At 47.6% G+C, this 21317-nt stretch overlaps 1 protein-coding gene across 5 annotated transcripts in view; it reads right to left on the bottom strand.

The window, feature by feature from the left end:
* The window catches only part of LOC119951755 (ADP-ribosylation factor-like protein 6), a 204383-nt gene that overhangs the window by 180761 nt on the left and 2305 nt on the right, over positions 1–21317 (bottom strand). For all 5 annotated transcript variants that reach the window (XR_005457672.1, XM_038775083.1, XM_038775085.1 and 2 more), the window contains exons 2-3: positions 6734–6795; positions 6257–6325 (exon numbers count right to left, since the gene is read on the bottom strand). Coding sequence is in view for 4 of the 5 variants with exons in the window: in XM_038775083.1 (XP_038631011.1) it covers positions 6257–6325; positions 6734–6795 (131 nt within the window). In the remaining variant the exon portion in view is untranslated. The remainder of the gene's footprint in view (positions 1–6256; positions 6326–6733; positions 6796–21317) is intronic.

The following is a 21317-nucleotide window of genomic DNA, read 5'->3' as shown; positions in this document are numbered from 1 at the left end:
GAGTGGGGCAGGAGAGGGAGGGGGAGGTCATTAGATTGTGCCTTTGGGCAGGGGCAGCCGCGCTGGCAGGTTATGCTGGTGAATGGAAGTGAGGTGGTGGGGGAGAAGGCCAAGAGCGGTGGCCAGGGGGAGGGGGGAAAGGGGAAGTGGGGGCAGAATAAGGGGAAGGGGGAAAGCGGGATGGAGGTTTCTGCGACGTGGCAGGGGGTGAGCGATGACATGGTCAAAGACGGAGAAAGTGGCCATCTGGGATGGGCTAAAGGTGCGGGAGTTAAGTACGGAAGATGACGGACGGTAGAGGGGATTGGAGGCGCAAGCCTCTGGTAAGGTTGATAACGTGGAATACCTGGGGACTGAATGGGCTGGGTAAAAGGTCGCGGGTGTTCGCACACCTCAGGAGCTTGAAAGCGGGGGTTGTCTTTCTGCAGGAGTCGCACCTCCGTGTGAAGGACCAGGTTAGGTAAAGGAAGGGGTGGGTCGGGCAGGTTTTTCACTCGGGGTTTGATTTGAAATCGAGGGGTGTGCCGATTTTAATGAGCAAAAAAATGGGATTCGTGAGTGCAAAGGAGGTGAGGAATCCGGGTGGGAGATATGCGATTGTGAGTGGGTTAATGGAAGGGGCACCGGTAGTGTTGAAAAATGTGCATGCCTCAAATTGGGATGATGTGGGTTTTATGAGGGGGTTGCTGGCAGCAATCCCAGATTTTGCCACGCACCAGTTCATCATGGGAGGAGATTTTAACTGTGTCCTGGAGCCGAGGTTGGATAGATAGAGCCCCAGATCGATGGGTAGGGTACGAATGGCAAGGGAGCTGGGGTGTTCATGGAGCGATGGGTGTGGTAGACCCCTGGCGTTTTCAGAACCCAGGGGGAAGGGAGTATTCCTTCTTTTCACATGTTTATAAGGTGTATTCGAGGATTGATTACTTTGCAGTGAGTTGGGAGATTTTGGTTGTGGTGGAGGGGGCAGAGTATGCGGGGATAGTTATCTCGGACTATGCAGCCCACTGGCTGGATATTCGGTTCAGTATGGGACGAGAACAGAGGCCGGGGTGGAGGTTTGACTCGGGGTTGTTGGCGGATGGAGGTTTTTGTGACAAGGTGCGGTTGGCGATTAGGGATTATGTGGGGTTGAATCAGTATGTCGAGGTGACGGCGGGCATTTTTTGGGAAGTACTGAAGGTAATGGTCCGGGGAAAAATTATTTTGTTTACGGTTCGTGCGAATAAGGAAAGGAGAGCGGGTCATGACCCTATAGTGAGCGAGGTAGTGGAGGTGGACAGGGAATATTTGAAGGTGCCCACCATGGAGGGATTGGCGAGGAGGAAAAAGTTGCATGGGCAATTTGACAGGCTGACAATGGGGAGGGCGGTAGGTAGGGCAAGAGGGGTGCATTATGAGTATGGGGAGAAGGCGAGCCGCATGCTGGCGCACCAGCTGCGGAGGCAGGCTGCATCCAGGGAAATATTGAAGATCCGGACTGGGGCTGAGGATGTGGTGTCAGAGCCAGGAAAGCTAAATGTGGCATTTAGAGAGTTTTACCAGGGACTTCATGAGGCATACCCAGGAGGAGAGGAGGGGGACATGGGGCGGTTTCTGGACGAGCTGGAATTTCCCCAGGTGGAGGAAGCAAAGAGGCAGGCATTGGAGGAGCCCCTGTGGCTGAGGGAGGTGCTGGACAGTATCAGGGGTATGAAGTCGGGCAAGGCCCCTGGGCCGGATGGGTACCCGGCAGAATTTTATCAGGAATTTGCGGCGGACCTGGCACCACATCTGTTGGGGGCGTTTAATGAAGCACTGGAGAAGGGGGAGTTGCCAGAGACGATGATGCAGGCAGTAATCACACTAATCCCCCAAAAAAGGGAAGGATCCGGTGGAATGTGGGTCATTTAGACCAATATCACTATTGAACACGGATGTTAAAGTGTTGGCTAAGTTGTTGGTGGGAGGATGGAGGACTGTGTCCCAGGGGTGGTTGCAGAAGATCAAACAGGCTTCGTGGGGCAGCACGGTGGCACAGTGGTTAGCATTGCTGCCTACGGCGCTGAGGACCCGGGTTCGAATCCCGGCCCTGGGTCACTGTCCGTGAGGAGTTTGCACATTCTCCCCGTGTCTGCGTGGGTTTCACCCCCACAACCCAAAAAGATGTGCAGGATAGGTGGATTGGCCATGCTAAATTGCCCCTTAATTGGAAAAAATAATTGGGTACTCTAAATTTATAAAAAAAAAAAAAAAACAGGCTTCGTGAAGGACAGACAGCTCGCGAGTAATATAAGACGGCTGTTGAATGTGGTGATGAATCCGTCGAGGGCTCTGGTACCGGAGGGGGCTGTGTCCATGGACGCGGAGAAAGCATTTGATAGGGTGGACTGGCGGTACTTGTTCGAAGTTTTGGGAAGGTTTGGGTTTGGGCCTAGATTTGTGGCATGGGTGTTGTTGCTGTATGTGGCACCAAGGGCGAGGGTGAGGACGAATGATATGAGCTCACGAAGCTTTGACTTACACAGGGGTCCGAGGCAGAGGTGCCCCCTGTCACCGCTGCTGTTTAAACGCGCTGGCCATAGAGCCATTGGCGATGGCTTTAAGGGGGTCGGCACAGTGGCAGGGGATAATGTGGGGACAGAGGGACCTCTTGCTGTATTTTTCAGATCCGTTGGAGAGTATGGGAAGGATTATGGGCCTGCTGGGGAGGTTTGGAAGGTTGTCGGGGTACAAGCTGAATGTAGGGAAAATATTCTAAATTTTCCCTCTTTATCAACGATTTGGTCACTCTCTTTCCTGAAACATTCTCAACCTCCAGGCTAGCTACTATTCTTAGAAACATTTTTTTTTTTTTTTGAATGCATTTTATTACAAACTTGTATCAAAGTAGGTTACAGCAAATAAATACACCGGGAAAAGAGTATGTTACTCTTCATTCATTCATTCATTCATTCATTCATTCAAGAGGTAACATACCTCTTCATTCACCTGAGGAAGGAGCAGTGCTCCGAAAGCTAGTGTTTGAAACAAACATGTTGGATTTTAACCTGGTGTTGTAAGACTTCTTACTGTGCTCACCCCAGTCCAACGCCGGCATCTCCACATCAGGACTTCAACCTGGTGTTGTAAGACTCCTTACTCAGCTAATGAAGACAAGTCTACCATATGCTGCCTTAACCATTTTATCCACCTGCCCTGTTTCCTTAAGGAACTGGTGTCCATGCACACCAAGGTCCCTCTGATTCTCGGTGTTTCACAGGATCCTGCTATCCATCATGTATTCCCTTGCCTTATTTATCCTGACCAAGTGCATCACCTCACACTTATCTGGATCCAATTCCATTTGCCACTGATCAGTCACCTGAACAGCCCATCTATATCCTCACTATTTACCAATTTTCATATCATCCATGAACTTACTGATCAACCCTCCTACATTCAAATCTATATAATTTATATGCACCACAAACAGCCAGGACCCCAACGCTGATCCCTGTAGGATCCCACTGGACACAGCACACACTTCTCGACCATCACCCACTGCTTCCTGCCACTCAGCCAATTCTGAATCCAATTTGCCAAATTTCCTTGGATCCCATGGACTCTTACCTTCGCTACCAGTCTCCTATGAGATACCTTGTCAAAGCCTTATTCAAGTCTAAGTAGACTACGTCAATGTATTGCTGTCATCTACAGACCTGGTCACTTCTTTGAAAAATTCAATCAAGTTGCTCAGACATGATCTCCCTTTAACAAAACCATGCTGACTGTTCTTGATTAGTCCCACCTCTCCAAATGCAGATTAATCTGTCTCTCAGAATTGCTTCCAATAATTTCCCCACCACTGAGGTTAGCCTGACTGACCTGCAGTTTCCTGGTTTCTCCCTTCCTTCCTTCTTGAATAATGGTACCACATTGACTATCCTCCAGTCCTCCGGCGCATCTCCTGTGAACAGAGGGGAATTGAAAATTCCCTGCTGTTTCCACCCTTGTCATTTGAATAAATATTCTGTGTCTTCACAGTAGAAGCCACAAATTACATGCCAGAGGTGGAGGAAAATCAAGCGATTAATAACTTAAGGTACTTAAATCAATGGAGAAACTGTACTGGAGAAACTTAAAGGTCTACAAGAGACAAATCTCCAGAATCAGCAGGATAAGGTGCCAGTGAAAAGCTTAATACAGAGGATAAGGGCTCATGGTGTTGGGATAATATATAAGAATCCATGGAGAATCGGTTAATGGACAAAAAGCATAGAGTAGGGATAAATGGACATTTTAAATTTGGCAGGCTCTAACTAATGGAGTGTCTTAAGGATCAGTGTTGGAGTCTCAGCTATTTACAATCTTTAATACTGACTTCGATGAAGGGATTGAATGTAATATATCTAAGTTTGCCGACAATACTTTCATGTGAGAGTACCTTTAAGAAATGGATGTTTAAGCAATATACCTTTAAGAAATGGATGTTTAAGCAATGTACCTTTAAGAAATGATGCAGCTCATATTACTGAAGTGATGTCAGAGGGTGGGGGTAGCTGAGTTGAGCTCACTTCTGCTTTTTGGGAGTTTTAGTTTCAGTTTTGAGGAAAAGAGCTTGGGTGTGTCTGTGTTTGCAGTGAGCTGGATTTGCTGTGATCTCTGCCAGGAAAGACTATCTCTGAATCATTTGGGTGATTTAAACTCATAATAGTAATGTCCGTAACCTGATGTGTTTCTGTTTAAAGGTGTTACGTCTTTTGGAGGTTTGAAGGAACATTTTGAGGGATTATTTAGTGTTGTATTTTTTAGGGGTTATCTTTGAAGTAAGGGGTTGTAAATGATCCAGTGTTTATTTAAAAAGGTTAAGTTGAATTCATGAAATAAACATTGTTTTGTGTTTAAAAACCCATGTGTCCATAATTGTAATACCACATCTGGAGACCAAGCCGTGTGCTTCAAAAGCAACAATACATTAAAGGGAGAGGTTGGTTGAACTCTATGATACATTTTGGGGTTCTGAAAACACCGCTCCCATAATGTAAACTGTGAGGAGAATACTAAGAAGCTGCAAAGATATATAAACAGGCTAAATGAGTGAGCAATGAGTTACCAGATAGAGTACAACATGGGGAAATGTGGCAGTGAAACTTTGGTGATAAGAATAGAAAAGCAGAATATTTTTTATAAGATGTGTATCTTTTAAATGTTGATATTCAGTGAGACTTGGGAGTACCTGTACAAGGAACACAAAAAAAGAACAATCGGATACAGCAAGCAATTAGAAAAGCAAATGGCATGTCTGTCTTTATTTCAAGTGGATTGGAGTTCAAGAGTAAACAAGTCTTCCTACAACACTACAGTGCTTTGGTAAGACCACACCTAGAGTACTGTGCATAGTTTTGGTCGCCATATCTAGGGATGGAATACCTGTCCCTGTCATGGAAGTGATACTCTGGAGTTTAGAGAAAAGTGAGAACATCACTAAAACATAGAAGCTGAAAGGTCTACAAGGGACAAATCTCCAGAATCAGCAGGATAAGGTGCCACTGAAAAGCTTCTATAAAGGATTATAACATGGTAAACACAGAGTTTTTCTTCTGGTTGAGGAATCTAGAAAATGGGAACATGTTCTCAGAAAAGGGATCAATCATTTTGGACTAGGGTTAAGAGAAATGTCTTCACTCAGCGGGTTATGAACCATTGGAATTGTCTATCTTAGAGAGTTGTGGCTGCATTGAGCATATTCAAGACTGAGTCGATAGATTATTAATCTTTCAAAGAATCAAGGAATGTGGAGAACGGGATCCAAAATGGAGTTGAGGAAGAAGATCAAGCTTAATCGTATTGAATGGCAGAGCAGGCTTGAGAGGCAGAATGGTCTAATCCTGCTCCAATTTCTCATTCTGAACAACTCAAGCAAGTGACTAACTCCACCTACCCCAAGAAGGTATCTACAGCAGTCCTGTGTTTGTAACATCTACTCTCAGTTAATGCTGCCGATATCCTTTATTGTCCTACCCTAAAGCACTGCTGCCATCATCCACCCAATGTCTCCCTCATCCCCAACACTACTCCCAGTTTATCTGTCTTAATAATTTCCCATTTTCTTTTCTCATCATTGCCATCTAATACCTTTTTTTAAATTCTAACTCTTCATTGTATACTGAAGGACATACTTTATGATACATATGTCACAACAAATGCCATAAATGAACAATTCACAGATTCTGTTCAAATACACAATTACACTCACGCATTTTACAGACCATTTTATTACCATCATTTCACTTACTTGTAGTAGTTTTCCCAGAGGTTTCGGTATCTTCCCTGGCCAGACATATCAAACACAGTGAAGGTCAATCTGAAATTAAACAAAGTAACCAACAGTAAAGAATAAATTAGAGATAAGAAGGAATGTCATTTTGGTAATAAGGCTGCAAGTTAAGTAAATGATTGTTTTACTCTGTTCCATCCTAGCCATGTAAAGCTGTGAGCAGAGAGCAACTGCAAATACAGAGAAAAACAGAAAGAGATGTTTTAGCACATTGCCTTTCATCTTTCAGATTTGAGCCTGAACTCAGTCCACATTATTACCAATTTTAATGATGCAAGCTAAAATGTATTTGGGAAAACTCAATGATCCACGACAGAAAAGGTCCAGAATTTGGACATTTCTCTCTGGAGGCCACTTAGATAGGGTAAAGAAAAGAGCTGGTTAGAAAGTGAGAAAAAAGGGAGATTTACTTATATATAGATTAATTTACTATACCTGGAGGTAGAGAATTTCTCCACGCTAAATCCAATTGTCGGAAACAGCTCCTCGGCTTGTGCCTGAAGAATAAGGGGGAAAGTTGAGATCAGTTTAAAACAATCAATATGAGGAGACCTTTTTACTTTAGATATCACATTTTATGGACACAAATCACAATGTGACAATTACGAGTCTACCAAAATGTAAAACTAAAGGGACCCAGCTTCATTTCTCAACTTGTGTAGAAATGCTTTTGGCATAAGGAGAATAAAAGTAAGTTCAGTTTCTCATTCTTGTCCATTTTGTTGTGTTATACTTCTTCGTGGAACATAAGCTGCTTCCTTGATGTATGCTCTGACACAGGAAAGTTCAGACTTGGAGATAGGTTTAACACATTTATTGAACAGTTAACAATTCTCCTACTTGAGTTCGACTCTCCTGCTAATCTTGCTATAGTAATTCAGTCTAACTAACCAGTCTGCTCTAAGGTGGGTGTGATGCTTCTAATCTGCCCCTGTGCTTCTCTCTAAGTGTCGCCTGTGGAAAGAGAAAGAGCATGTGTGCCCTGTCCTTTTCTATGGATTGTGTCCCCTTGTGGTAGTGTCACCTCTGGGTGTCTTGACTGGCCATTGGTCGTTTCATTTTCATTTCATTTTCCTATTCTATGTGTTCATTAGCTGTATGTCTGCATGTCATTACATCTCCGGTGCTCCTTCTAGTGTTTATTTAGTTGTAGTGTATTTACATTAACCCCTTTTGTATTTACAGTGATGCATATCACAACACACTTTTCGTTGACTCTTGCTGTGTTCCCCTCTTCCATAACCTTCAGTTTGAGCTCTTTGACTTTTCTGCTCCTCCAAGGAAACTAGAACAGGCATAACCAAAGTAACTAATGACATGTTTAGACTGAAGCACATTATCTCTATTCATCCTCCTTGGCCTGTAGCTTTTGACACATCAACCTCCTTCAACACTCTTTAGTCCAGCTCCAAGTGACTGTCTTCGATTGGCTTCACAAATACCTAACCAAACTGGACCAATCATCTCCAGATACTCCCAGTGATCCACTCTTGGACTCTCCGCTTCTCCATCTACATAAGAACATAAGCAATAGAAGCAGGAGTAGGTCATACAGTCCCTCAATCCTGCTCTGCCATTTAATAGATCATGACTGATTGATCTCAACTCCACTTTCACACACACTGCCCATCATCTCTTCTTTCAATTAGTTTCCGCCTTTAATATACTCAATGACTTAGCATGCATAACCTTCTAATGTAAAGAATTTTGATGATTCATACCTGAAAGAAAAATGTCCTCTCATATACAAGTCCAAAATACCTCGCCCCTTATCCTGAGACAATGGTAGTTCCAGACTCTCCAGCTATGGGAAAGAACCTTGTGGTATCTAACTTGTCAAGTTATCTCAGAATCTCATATGTTTTAACAAGTTCACCCTCCATTCTTCTATACTGAAGATATTATATGTTCTTCTATTAAATCTCTGCGACTTCGGGTGGCAGCATATAGGAGGAGGTGGTGAACCAGGTAGCTCCTGCTAGCGCACTTGTTTTTTGGTCCTTTTCGCTCGGTGGAGGTGGCTCTGTCGAGGCACAGTGACCAAATTGCCTCACTGGAGGCTGAGATCTCGGTGGTGGCAGAGGTGAATAAGAATCTGAGGGTGAAGATGGATAACCTGGAAAATCAGTCAAGGAGACAAAATCTCAGGGTTGTGGGGTTGCCGGAGGGTGTGGGGCGCCCGAATCCAACTGCGTACCTTTTGCAAATGTTTGTTAAGATGGTGGGGGAGGGTATACTGGAGTCCCCTCCGGAGTTGGACAGGGCCCATCGAACACTCCGGCAGAAGCCTCAAGCAAACAAGCCAATACGAGCAGTTAGTCAGATTCCATAGCATCCAGGAGAAGGAGCAGGTCCTGAAATGGGATATGGAGAACCGTGATTCAAGATGGGAAGGAAGCCACGTTAGAATATACTACGATGTCTGTGCAGAGCTTGCAAAGAAGCATGCGTCCTTTAATAAGGCCAAAGGGGCTTTGTACAAGAGTGGAGTGTGTTTCGGAGTGACATACCCTGCAAGGCTGCGCGTTACCTTCGGGTCAAGGGACCATTATTTCGATACTTTGGAAGAGGTTGAAGCTTTTGTTACAGAGCATGAACTGGGATCGTGTTGAACAGACTGTGTGTGGACTTATTATGGTTGTTTCTGGGAGTGGGATTTGGGGTATTTTGTATATATTTGTTATTTCTTTGTTTTTGGGTTTAGATGGGATTGTTTTGCATAAGTTGTATGGTGGGAGATGAGAATATAACCATTTTGTGGGCTACTGGGCAGCACGATAGCACAGTGGGTAACACCGTGCTTCACAGCTCCAGGGTCCCAGGTGCGATTCCCGGCTTGGGTCACTGTCTGTGTGGAACTGCACATTCTCCCTCTGTCTGCGTGGGTTTCCTCCAGTTTCCTCTCACATGTCCCAAAAGACATGCCGTTAGGTAATTTGGACATTCTGAATTCTCCGTGTACCCAAAGAGGCGCCGGAATGTGGCGACTAGGGTCTATTCACAGTAACTTAATTGCCGTGTTAATGTAAGCCTACTTGTGACAATAAAGATTATTATCATTTAAGGCTGTATTTTTCTTTGCTTGGAAATATATGGCTCCCAGTGGGATCTTGCTCTTGGTAGGGGTGTTGAATTTTGTTGTATTTTTGTAGCAGAGAAGGGTAGGGGTGTTTCTTTCTCTTTTTTCGGCCCTGGGTAGGTGCTACCTCGTTAGCAGTAAATATTTAGCTGGCAAATGTGAGCGAGGTGGAGGGAGGGGCTGCGACCTGTTGGACCTGTTATTTGTGATTCAATGAGCCAGCATTTTTGTTGGTTGGAGGTTGGGACTGGTTCGGAGGGGGTATTGTTCTTTAGAATGTGGATGTTGGATGTTTGGGTGGGGCTGGGTTTAGGGAAGATGGGGAGGGTTAATTTTCTGACGGTGACCATGGGCTTTTCTTGTTTCATTTCTTGTGTTGGTATGGTGGCCATCTTGGGTGGGCCTTGGGCCTACATCCTCTGGGCAGGCATTTGATAATCCCTGACGGTGGAAATGGAAGACTTTGGTTGGGGGGGGGGGGGGGGGGGGGGGGGAGAGAGAGACCCCTGATTCAGCTAGTAACCTGGAACGTAAGGGTATTAGGGGACCCAGTAAAAATATCAAGGTTTTCTCTCACCTAAAGAATCTGAGGGCTGTTGTGATGTTTTTGCAGGAGATTCATCTGTGGGTGAGAGACCAGACCAGGTTGTGGAAGGGGTGGGTGAGCCAGGGATTTCACTCAGGCTTCGACAGTAGAGCTGGGAGGGAGGGGGCAATTTTAATCAACAAATGGGTATGTTTTTTTGGGAGACAAGGTTGTGGCAGACCCATATGGAGCATAATGGTTACAGGGTTTTTGGCAGATATGTTGACGGTATTAGTTAATGTTTATGCCCCGAACTGGATGACGCAGCATTTAATAGGAAGCTGTTGGCTTCCATTCCAGATTTAGATACGCAGCAACTGATTTTTGGAGATGATTTAAATTGCGTGCTAGATCCGAAACTGGACCGTTCTATGCCAAAATAGTTGGCACCCTCAGGGGTGGCAAAGACGTTGTTAGCGTTTATGGAGCAAATGGGGGGCGGGGGGGGGCAGCTCCGTAGAGGTTTACGCACCCGAGGGGTAAAACATTATCGTTCTTCCCAGTACATAAGGTGTATTCCAGGATTTACTTTTTCCTGGTGGATGGGTCTCTTCTCCCTTGGGTGAGGAAGGCAGATTACTTGGCTATTATCATCTCGGATTATCCACCACATAGGGTGGATTTGGTTCTGGAATCGTGCTCCACTCAGCGCCCACTGTGGATTTTAGATGTAGGGTTATTGGCGAATTTGTGATTCTGTGGTAAGTATGTAGAATTCAATAGGAATAATTCTGTCTTGCCTTGCATGCTTTGGGAAGCCTTGGAAGTGGTGATTATGACCTCTGTCATTCTCGCCGGCTCGGTACTCCACAAGCACAAGGGCAGCCCTGAAGGTGTGGGGACAGTGGAGGCAGCACATGATTAGTGGGGGCATCCGCCACCGATCTGTGGGATAACCACCGGTTGGCTCCGGGGGGCTTTAGGAGATGGCAGTGGGCAGGGATCGAGAGATTTTGAGACCTTTTCATTGAGGAGGGCTTTCCGAGTTTGGAGGAGCTAGAGGAGGAGTTTGAGTTGCCGGAGGGAATGGGTTCCGGTAATTACAAGTGCTGGATTTTGGCGGAGGCAGGTCCCAGGCTTCCCTCACCTCCCACTAAAGGGGCTACAGGACAAGGTGATGTCAAAAACAGGGGTTGGCGAGGGGAGGGTCTCGGAAATATATAAGGAACTGGGTAGGAAAGGTTTTGAAACAGGGGAGGTGAAGAGAAAGTGGGAGGAAGAGTTGGGAGGGGAGCTGGAAGTCGGGTTATGGGAGGAGGCCCTGCGGAGAGTGAACGTGTCCTCGTCGTATGCCAGGTTTAGGCTGATCCAATTCAAGGTGGTCCACAGGGCTCATATGACTTTGGCCCGGATGAGCACGTTTTTCAAGGAGGTGGAGGACAGGTGTGGGCAGTGTGGGGGAAGTCCTGCAAACCACGTAAATATGTTTTGGCAGTGTCCGAGGCTGAGGGGATTTTCAGATGTCATGTCAGAGATCCTGGAAGGGAGGGTGACTCCAAGTCCAGAGGTGGCAATATTTGGAGTGTTGGGAAGAGCCAGGAGCCCAGAGAGGGAGTGAGGCTGACGTTTTGGCCTTTGCCTCCCTGGTGGCCCGGAGACGGAATCTGTTGGGATGGGGGTACTCGGAGCCTCCAAAGTCGGGTGTTTGGGGTAGCTACATGGCAGGGTTTCTTAGATTAGAGAACATTAAGTTTGCCTTAAGGGGTTCTGTGGTGAATGTAATATAGATGTATATATGTTAATTCACACTGTCTTTGTAAGCGCAGTAGCGCTATCCTACCACTAGGGGGAGTAGCGCTGGGAGCACTCAGGAACTTGCACTGGGCTCCACACTTGGCTCCGCCCATGACTCCTCCCCTAGTGCAGCTGTATAAATACCTTGTCCAGAGTCAGACTGAGTTCACTACGAGTTCATCGACAGGTAACAGGCTGGCTCTGAAGTAAGTCGATTAAAGTCTAGATTCGCATCGGAAACACGTGTCTGGTGAATTGATGGTTCCATCAATTTAATCGACTTAAGAACAGTAAAGATCGATTATGGAATCGGCCCTCAAGCCTGGACGCCTGAAACTCAACCCGCAGGATGCAGAGGCTAAAGAAATCTTCTCCCACTGGATCCGGTGCTTCAAGGCCTACCTGGCCGAAGCGAGCACAGCTGAAACGACAGAGGATCAGAAGCTAAGTCTACTGCACGCGAGGGTGAGCCACAGAATCTCTACGCAACTAAACTCGGCCAGTTCATATACTGCGGCGCTAGCAGTTCTCGAAAAAATGTATGTAAGGCCCATTAATGAAGTTTACGCTCGCCATGCGTTCACGACTCGCCGCCAGCGGCCTATGGAATCACTCGCCGAATTCCTAAGGGAACTTAATAATTTGTCCAATTACTGTAATTACCAAGCGGTTACCGCGGCTGAACACAGGGAATTTGCGGTACGCAATGTTTTTGTAGCAGGCCTCAGGTCTAATTATGTGCGCCAACGACTGCTGGAAAAGGGGGCCCAGGACTTAGAAACGACTGTGGAAGCTGCTACCACGATGGAGGTCTCCTTCCGCAGCCTTAACTCGTTCCCCGCGGACCCCGCGACCCAATCATGGGCCCCTGACAGCGACTCCCCCAGGCCTGTGCTACACGGCCGCCCAGCCACCATGCTGCCCCAACCAGCCACTATGCTCCAGCCAGCCACTATGCTGCTCCAGCCTACCATTTCTGCGGCCAGAACCAGCACCCGCGGCAGCACTGCCCGGCCCACAACCCGACCTGCAGCAGCTGTGGGCGAAAAGGGCATTACGCAAGAGTGTGCCTCGCTAAAAGGCCCCCAGCTTCCAGCGACTCGCAGTAATCGCCCCCCACACTCGCAGTCCCGCGGAGTCCGAAACGCTGCGGCCTATGCCCCGACTCCGCCCCCTCCAGCCACATGCGATCCATGGGGGCCGCCATCTTGGAAAACCTCCACCACACGGCCGGCCACGTGAAACTCATGGGGGCCACCATCTTGGATGCCATCTTCCTCGCCACCCGCCATGTGCGACTCATGGGGGCCGCCATCTTGGACGCCATCTTCCTCACCGCCCGCCACGTGCGATCCATGGGCCCGATCGGCATCTCCGCGCTCGGACAACTCAGCGGAGGAATTCGAATTAGACTATGAACTCAGAGGGCATTCATCACGGGGCCACTCCAGCACAGCTGATCGAGCCGCCGACTACCCGCAACTCAGCGCGGTCACCCTGGACCAATCACGACCAAAGAATCTACGAAACTCGATAGCAGAGGTCCATATCAACGGGTAGAAAACGCTATGCCTCTTCGACTCCGGGAGCACGGAGAGCTTCATACATCCAGACCTGGTAAGACTCTGTTCGCTCCCCGTTTTCCCCGCGCAGCAAACTATCTCGCTCGCTTCAGGCTCCCACTCGGTCCAGATCCAGGGGCGCACCGCCGCGACACTCATAATCCGAGGCGCTAGTTACTCGAAATTCAAACTCTACGTTTTGCCCGAACTCTGCGCGCCACTCTTATTAGGCCTAGACTTCCAATGCAACCTTGAGCCTCACCCTCAGCTTCGGAGGGCCCCTGCCCCCACTCACGATCTGCAGCCTCGCTACGCTGCGAATTCCCCCCCCCCTCCTCTCTTTTCCAATCTCACTAAGGACTGTAAACCCGTAGCCACTCGTAGCAGGTGGTATAGCCTGCAGGATAGGGTATTTGTCAGATTAGAGGTCCGAAGGCTACTCAGTGAGGGGATTATAGAGGACAGCAATAGTCCCTGGAGAGCTCAGGTGGTGGTCATTAAGACCGGGGGAAAATTCCGTATGGTGGTCGACTACAGTCAGACTATAAATAGATTTACGCTCCTCGACGCGTATCCCCTCCCCAGGATTGCAGACATGGTAAACCAGATCGCCCAGTACCGGCTCTTTTCCATTGTGGATCTGAAGTCTGCATACCACCAGCTCCCAATCCGCCCGGAGGACCGCCACTACACACGGCATTCGAGGCCAATGGCCGCCTCTTCCATTTCCTCCGGGTCTCTTTCGGCGTCACTAATAGGGTCTCGGTGTTCCAACGAGCAATGGACCGAATGAAGGACCAGTACAGGCTGCGGGCCACGTTTCCGTACTTGGACAATGTCACCATCTGCGGCTATGACCAGCAGGACCACGACGCCAACCTCCACCATTTTCTCCAGACGGCACAGAAACTGAATCTCACGTACAACAAGGAGAAATGCGTTTTCCGCACATCCAGACTAGCCATCCTCGGCTATGTTGTGGAAAACAGAGTCCTGGGCCCTGACCCGGACCGTTAGAACTCCCTCCCCCTCATTGTCCCAAGGCCCTCAAACGGTGCTTGGGATTTTTTTTCCTACTACACCCAGTGGGTCCCTCAATATGCGGATAAAGCTCACCCACTCTTTAGGACCACACGATTTCCCCTGTCAGCCGAGGCACGCCAGGCCTTCGACGGCATCAAGGAGGACATCGCCATGCGGGCGGTGGATGAATCCACCCCATTTCAGGTAGCGAGCGACGCCTCAGAGGTAGCTCTCGCAGCCACGTTAAATCAGGCAGGGAGACCAGTTGCATTTTTCTCCCGTACCCTCTCCGCTTCAGAACTCCAACACTCTTCAGTCGAGAAAGAAGCACAAGCCATTGTGGAGGCTATCCGTCAATGGAGGCACTATCTCACAGGTAGGAGGTTCACCCTCATCACCGACCAAAGATCGGTTGCCTTCATGTTCGACAACTCGCAAAGGGGCAAAATAAAAAACGACAAAATTCTGAGGTGGACGATCGAAGTCTCCACCTACAATTACGATATCAAATATCGACCCGGGAAGCTCAACGAGCCTCTGGATGCGCTATCCCGCGGGACATGCGCCAGCGCGCAGATTGACCGATTAAAAGTCATCCACAATGACCTCTGCCCCCCGGGGGTCACCCGGCTCGCCCACTACATCAGGGCCCGAAACCTGCCTTTCTCCAACGAGGAGGTAAAAGCGGTCACCAGGGACTGCCCGATCTGTGCGGAGTGCAAACCGCTCTTCTATAGACCAGACAGGGCCCACCTGGTCAAGGCTTCTAGGTCCTTTGAATGCCTCGCGATTGATTTCAAAAGGCCACTCCCCTCAACTAACAAGAACGTTTACTTCTTAAATGTTGTAGACGAGTTCTCCCGTTTCCCATTCGCTATCCCGTGCCCCGACATGACCTCCCACACAGTCATTAGGGCCTGCATGGCATCTGTTTGGTTTCCCCAGTTACGTACACAGCGACCGGGGTTCGTCCTTCATGAGCGACAAGCTGCGTCAGTACCTGCTCGACAAGGGCATTGTCTTGAGCAGGACTACCAGCTACAACCCCAGGGGGAAAGGGCAGGTGGAAAGGGAGAACGCGACGGTCTGGAAGACCGTCCTACTGACCCTCCGGTCTAGAAAGCTCCAAGTCTCCCAGTGGCAGGAAATCCACCCAGACGCGCTCCACGCTATTAGGTCCCTTTTGTGCATGGCGACCAACCAGACCCCTCACGAGAGGCTCTTCATTTTTTCCAGGGGCACTACCACGGGGGTCTCACTTTTGGCATGGCTGAGGACGCCGGGCCCCGTACTTCTGAGGAAACACGTCAGGGCGCACAAAACCGACCCCCTTGTTGAGAAGGTGTGCCTGCTCCACTCCAACCCCCAGTACGCATTCGTCGAGTTCCCTGACGACTGTCAGGACACAGTATCCCTCCGGGATCTGGCACCCACCGGATCCAGCGCCCCCTCTACCCCCACAGAAGGACCTCTCACCCTATACCCCATGCTGCCGCCCCCTTGCGCTCCCGAGCCCACAAACTCGCTCCACCAGTTCTGCGCCCCCGCGCCGGCCAGCCCCCAGTCGAACCAGGAGAGTATAAAGCTCGGATACAACCCTCCCTGGAGTCCGCCATCGTACCCCAGCACACTACACCCATCCAGCCACCGCAAGAGGCTGCATCCCCGGTGCTCCACAGATCTCAGCGGACAATTTCCACCGGACAGACTGACTTTATAGACTAGACCACCCCCCCCCCCCCCCCCCCCCCGTCGGACTTGATTTTTTTGTAGGGGGTGAATGTGGTGAATGTAATATCGATGTATATATGTTAATTCACACTGTCTTTGTAAGCGCAGTGGCGCTATCCTACCACTAGGGGGAGTAGCGCCGGGAGCACTCAGGAGCTTGTACTGGGCTCCACACTTGGCTCTTCCCATGACTCCTCCCCCTAGTGCAGCTGTATAAATACCTTATCCAGAGTCAGCCTGAGTTCACTACGAGTTCATCGACAGGTAACAGGCTGGCTCTGAAGTAAGTTGATTAAAGCCTAGATTCACATCGGAAACACGTGTCTGGTGAATTGATGGTTCCATCAGGTTCACTACAGGGATTCGCCCGGAGGTGGCAGCCATTCATCGACTTCTTCAAGGAAAATTGACCGGCGGCAAAATTGGGGGGAGGCATCGAAGTGACGAATAAGAGTGGGAAATCTAATAAAGTGTAGGTACATGGACCATGATAGTTAGGGCTTATGCTTGGGGAGGGAGGGGGAGATGGGTATGTTATTGTGGGGTTTCTGTGTGTCCTGCATCTCTTTGTTTAAAATGTTAAAATTATAAATGCCTTAATAAAATATTTTCTAAATAAAAAAGATAGTGATTATGGGAGAGATTATATCCTATATGATGCATATGGAGAGGGAACAGCGGAGGTTGGTGTTTGATACCTTGGAGGTGGACTGCAGGTTCCCGTGTGACCCTACTGTGGAGCTCCTGGCAAGCAGGAAAAAGCTGCAGACAGTTTGATCTGTTGTCTACAGGGAAGGCAGTGAGACAGTTGCAGCGTTACAGCTGTATGTGTATGGGGAGAAGGCCAGCCATCTGTTAACTCATCAGCTGAGGCAGCAGGCAGGCTCCTGGGAGACTATTCAGGTTAGGGATTCAAGTGGTAGTTTGCTTTCCGCCCCATATAAAGTTAACGCTGCATTTGAGGCTTTTTACAAGAGTGTGGTATTCTGTGGGGGCCAGCCAATCACACACACATTCTCGTCTTGCCCCAAACTGATAAGCTTTTGGGTCTCCTTCTTCAGCGCCATGCCAGTTATTCTGAATATCCATCTGGAGCCTTGTCCATTTTTGGTGTGTTGGGACTCATTGGAGCAGCAGATGGGAGTGAAGGAAGATGTCCTTGCCTTCGCCTCGTTGATCGCCCAGAGGCAGGTTCTGCTGGGGTGGAGGTCTGCGACTCCACCTAGCGCCTCGGTATGATTGGGTGACCTAATGGAATTCTTATACCTGGAGAAAGCCAAGTACACCATTGAGGTTGGTCAAAGGGCTCTACTCCGAAGGCAGCCATTCATTACCTACTTAAAGGAATCAGTCACCGTCAGTTGCTGGGGGGTGGGGTGTTTGTTTCATTTTCTTTGTTTTTCAGCTGTTTTTTTTCTCTCAGTGGATAGGATGGGTATAGTTGGTAGGGGTTTTGTTATGTTGGGTTTGTGTATCATCCGCTGTGGGTAATATGGATTTTGTGTAATGTTTATTGTAAAATAGAAATCTTTAATAAAAATATATATTTTTAAAATTCTACTAAATCTCTTCTCGGACAACGCTCTCATCCTGGGTGCCAATCAAGTGAATCTTCATGCATCTCTTTTAAGGCAAATACATCTTTAAATAAAGCAGTCAAAACTGTTCCAAATACTAACAATGGTGTGGTCTCACCAAAGCCTTGTAGAACTGTTTTTATATTAATTCATAAGTTGTGGACATTACTGGCTGGGCTAGCATTTATTGCCCATCCCTAATTGACCTTGAGAAGATGTTAGTGTGCTACCTTCTTGAACCCTTGCAATCCAGGTTGTGTAGGAACACCCATTATTCTGCTAGGAAAGGAGTTCCAGGATATTGGCGCAGCAACAATGACAGAATGGCAATATGGTTTCAAGTCAACATGGTGTGTGACTTAAAGGGATACTTGTAGGTGGTGATGTTCCCAGGCATCAACTGCCCTTGTCCTTCTAGTTGGAAACAGTTGTGGGTTTGGAAGGTGCTTTTGAAGGAGCTTTGGGGAGTTGCTGCAGTTCGTCTTGTAGATGGTAGGCACTGCTGCCTCTGTGTGTCAATAGTGGAGGAAGTGAATATTTAAGGTGGTGTATGGGGTGCCAATAAAGCTTTGTCCTCGATGATGTCGAGCTTCTTAAGTATTGTTGGAGCTGCACTCATCCAGTCACAACTGCATCAAAACTTTCTTATTCTTGTACTCCAACCTCCTTGCAATATTATGCATTTGCCTTTTGAATTGTTTTTGGTTCTTCAAAGTTAACCTTCCGTGTTTCACAATTACACCACAATATCACAATTAAACCTTTAACAGTTTCTTACCATTTAAAGTTTTTTTTCTCTTGTTCTAACCAAAGTGAATTACCTAACATTTCCCCACAAATATTCAAACCGCCACTTTCTTGACCCCTCTCTTAACCAACTCTATCCCTTTGCAGCCACTTTGGGGTGAATATTACCACAAGCAATGGGGGCCCAATCCCTGAATTTATTAGTGCCTGCTAACTTAATTTTACAGAATACAGCCAATTAATGAGCAGCAGCCAAGTAGTAGGCTACCTCCCACTTCACTATCAAATTAAGGACAGCAAGCGGGTTACAAAAAAAAGGACCAATCAGAGCACCCGAAACGATGGGGAGCCGGAAGCCCCACTGTGAAGGTCATGTGCTATTGATCTGAATGGAGCAGGAGATGGCAACAAACGATGGAGGCGCAATAATAAATTTCTGACTGGCTGCCAATCCCTCCCTCCCAGCATCACTGGGTGGGTCTGCCTACAGGTGAGGCATACCCATTTGTAAGCCCTTACAGGTGGATGGCTTGCGGATTGCCAGTTTGATCCTTCAAAATTAAAACCTCAAATTCGTGCTCTTCAGTGAGTGAGCAAGCTTTAAACAAGATTGGGTTCCATATACCTTTAGCAAAACAGAAAATGCCAGCTAATTACATCAATAATTACCTCAATTATCTGACTGCTGCTACTAGGCACCGTAGCCATTACTGCTGCACTCCTACACCCAGGAAATGCACGAGCAGTAAACATGTCAGCTTCTCACTTTTTCCCCACACATTCCAGCCCCACCCAGCCTCCAGAGCCACCACCACAGGGCTGGGAAAATCCTACCTTTGTACCCTCTTTCATACTTTCATCTTACTTACCTCTTACTCAATCCAACAACATTGTTCTCGTAATCTACGGCTTCAGCCAATGACATCTAGTTCTACCCCAACTGCCTCTCCGATCTCTCCCTTATCCCTGACACCTAGAGGAGGGGAATTTTCTGTGCCACCCCTTGGCATGTTTCTCAGTGGTGGGGGACGGCCTGCCATTGAACCATGGCAGGACCATCTGGTCCAGTCGCTGTCAGTGGGATTTCCCATTGGATCCAATGCTCACCGCTGGGAAACCCACGGAGGGGTTGCCATCGGCAGGACCGGTAGATCCCCTGGTTAGAATGGCCGGAAAACCCCTCCCCCAGTCCTTATTTAGTTAAATGCACACATAATCTGATAGTTCAATGTTGACTTTTAAATGAACCTTTTGTTTTATGGAATTATGTTATACTAAAATAGTTCAAATAAAGACATATTTAAAATATGTATTTTAAGGTAGTGATAGGGATTTATTTTAGTTTTTTTCAAGAGGAAGTGGTGGTGTAGTGGTAACGGACGAGTAATCAGAGGCCAAGGCTAATGCTCTAGGAACACGGGTTAAAATACCACCAGGGAAACTGGTAGAATTTAAATTCAATTAATAAATCTAGAATTTAAAAATTGGCTCAATAATGTGGCATGAACTATCATGGATTGTTGTAAACAGCCATCTGATTCACTAATGTCCTTCAGTGAAGGAAATCTGCTGCCTCACCTGCTGGCTTACATGGGTCCAGAGCAATGTATCAAACCACTTCAAGTCTAAAAGAAATTAAATCGGATCAACCACCTGGAATCAGCCTTGGCACCAGAAACAACAACAGCAATCCCAGTCCTGTGGATCCTGCAAAGTCCTTCTCACTAACATCTGGGGGCTACTGCCAAAATAAAGAGAACTGTCTCACAGACTAGTCAAGCAACAACCTGACATAGTCACCAAGTCATACCTTATAGACAATTTCACAGGCACCACCACCACCATCCTTGAGACGATCAACAAGAATGATTCCAAAGACAGGATGCTTCATTTAAGTGTATAGTTTGGAGAAGCTTTTCTGTTCTCCTTACAGAATAGAAGGTCGAGGAGATTTGACAGAGGGGTATTCAGAGTAGATAGGATCACATTTTTCCTGTTAATGGAAGGGTTGAGAATGTAGGACACAGATTTAAGGTGATTGGCAAAAGAGACAAAGATGACAAGAGGAAAAAAGTGAATCTAAAACTGAAGTCTCCCTAATACGCAACTTCAGAAATATAAATTAAGCTTAAAGCCATATCTGAGTCTTAACACACAACTATTTTGTAACAAAATTGAACTCGTAATGTGTTCAAAAGCAAATGATTGCTAAAAGGAATTGATTGCTAACTTATTCAGAGATGACCTTCACAGAAAATTGAGCTTGTAATGTTATTGGAGCAAGCCAAATTGCTGCAAGTGTTAAAATTTGGAATGCACTGCCTAAAAGGGCGTTGGATGCACATCCAAACTTGACTTTTAAAAGGAAATTGGAAAAGTACCTGAAGGAAAATATTGGCAGGGCTACAGTGTAAGCGCAAGAGAGCTTGATACCTAAATTGTTCTTGTAGAGTCAACACGGGTTCAATAAGCCAAATTACCTCCTTCTGTGCTGTAAACATGTTATAATGTCATGGTTAAAGGTACAGCTGGTTGCAATTTGGCTTGCTCCATTAATATTACAAGCGACGTCTTCCAGTGGTGCTCGCGAGTGGAGTGGCTGCGTTGGGAAGAGGCTCCCACCGGTCTGCGATTTTTTGGACTTTTACGGGGGTTTCCCCGTGGTTCTCTCTTCTTGGGTTTCTTCGACCATTGGGGTCTGAGGGACGGGCGTCGGGTCGGTCCGGTTTGAAGCCGGTGAGGAGCCCCGCGGGAGTGTCCAGCGGCCAGAGCGGGAGGCATTGGCCCAGAGGTCGGATGCGTTGGCGGAGCTTGACACGAGGCGAGGCAATTGAGGTGGCAGGCCTGAGTCCAGAACGCGATGTAGAGGGGGACTAGAGCACACTGGGTGGCTCCCACTGAAAATGGAGCTTTGAGGAGTTTGAAGTCCAGTCCCCGGAGGAAGAGATTTCTTGACTTTGGAATTTTTGGGGAAAAAATT

The sequence above is a fragment of the Scyliorhinus canicula genome, chromosome 17 (assembly GCF_902713615.1).
Source record: "Scyliorhinus canicula chromosome 17, sScyCan1.1, whole genome shotgun sequence".
NCBI classification, from domain to species: domain Eukaryota; kingdom Metazoa; phylum Chordata; class Chondrichthyes; order Carcharhiniformes; family Scyliorhinidae; genus Scyliorhinus; species Scyliorhinus canicula.
The sequence above is the reverse complement of the archived record's forward strand: the minus strand, read 5'-3'. Positions and strand labels throughout refer to the sequence as shown.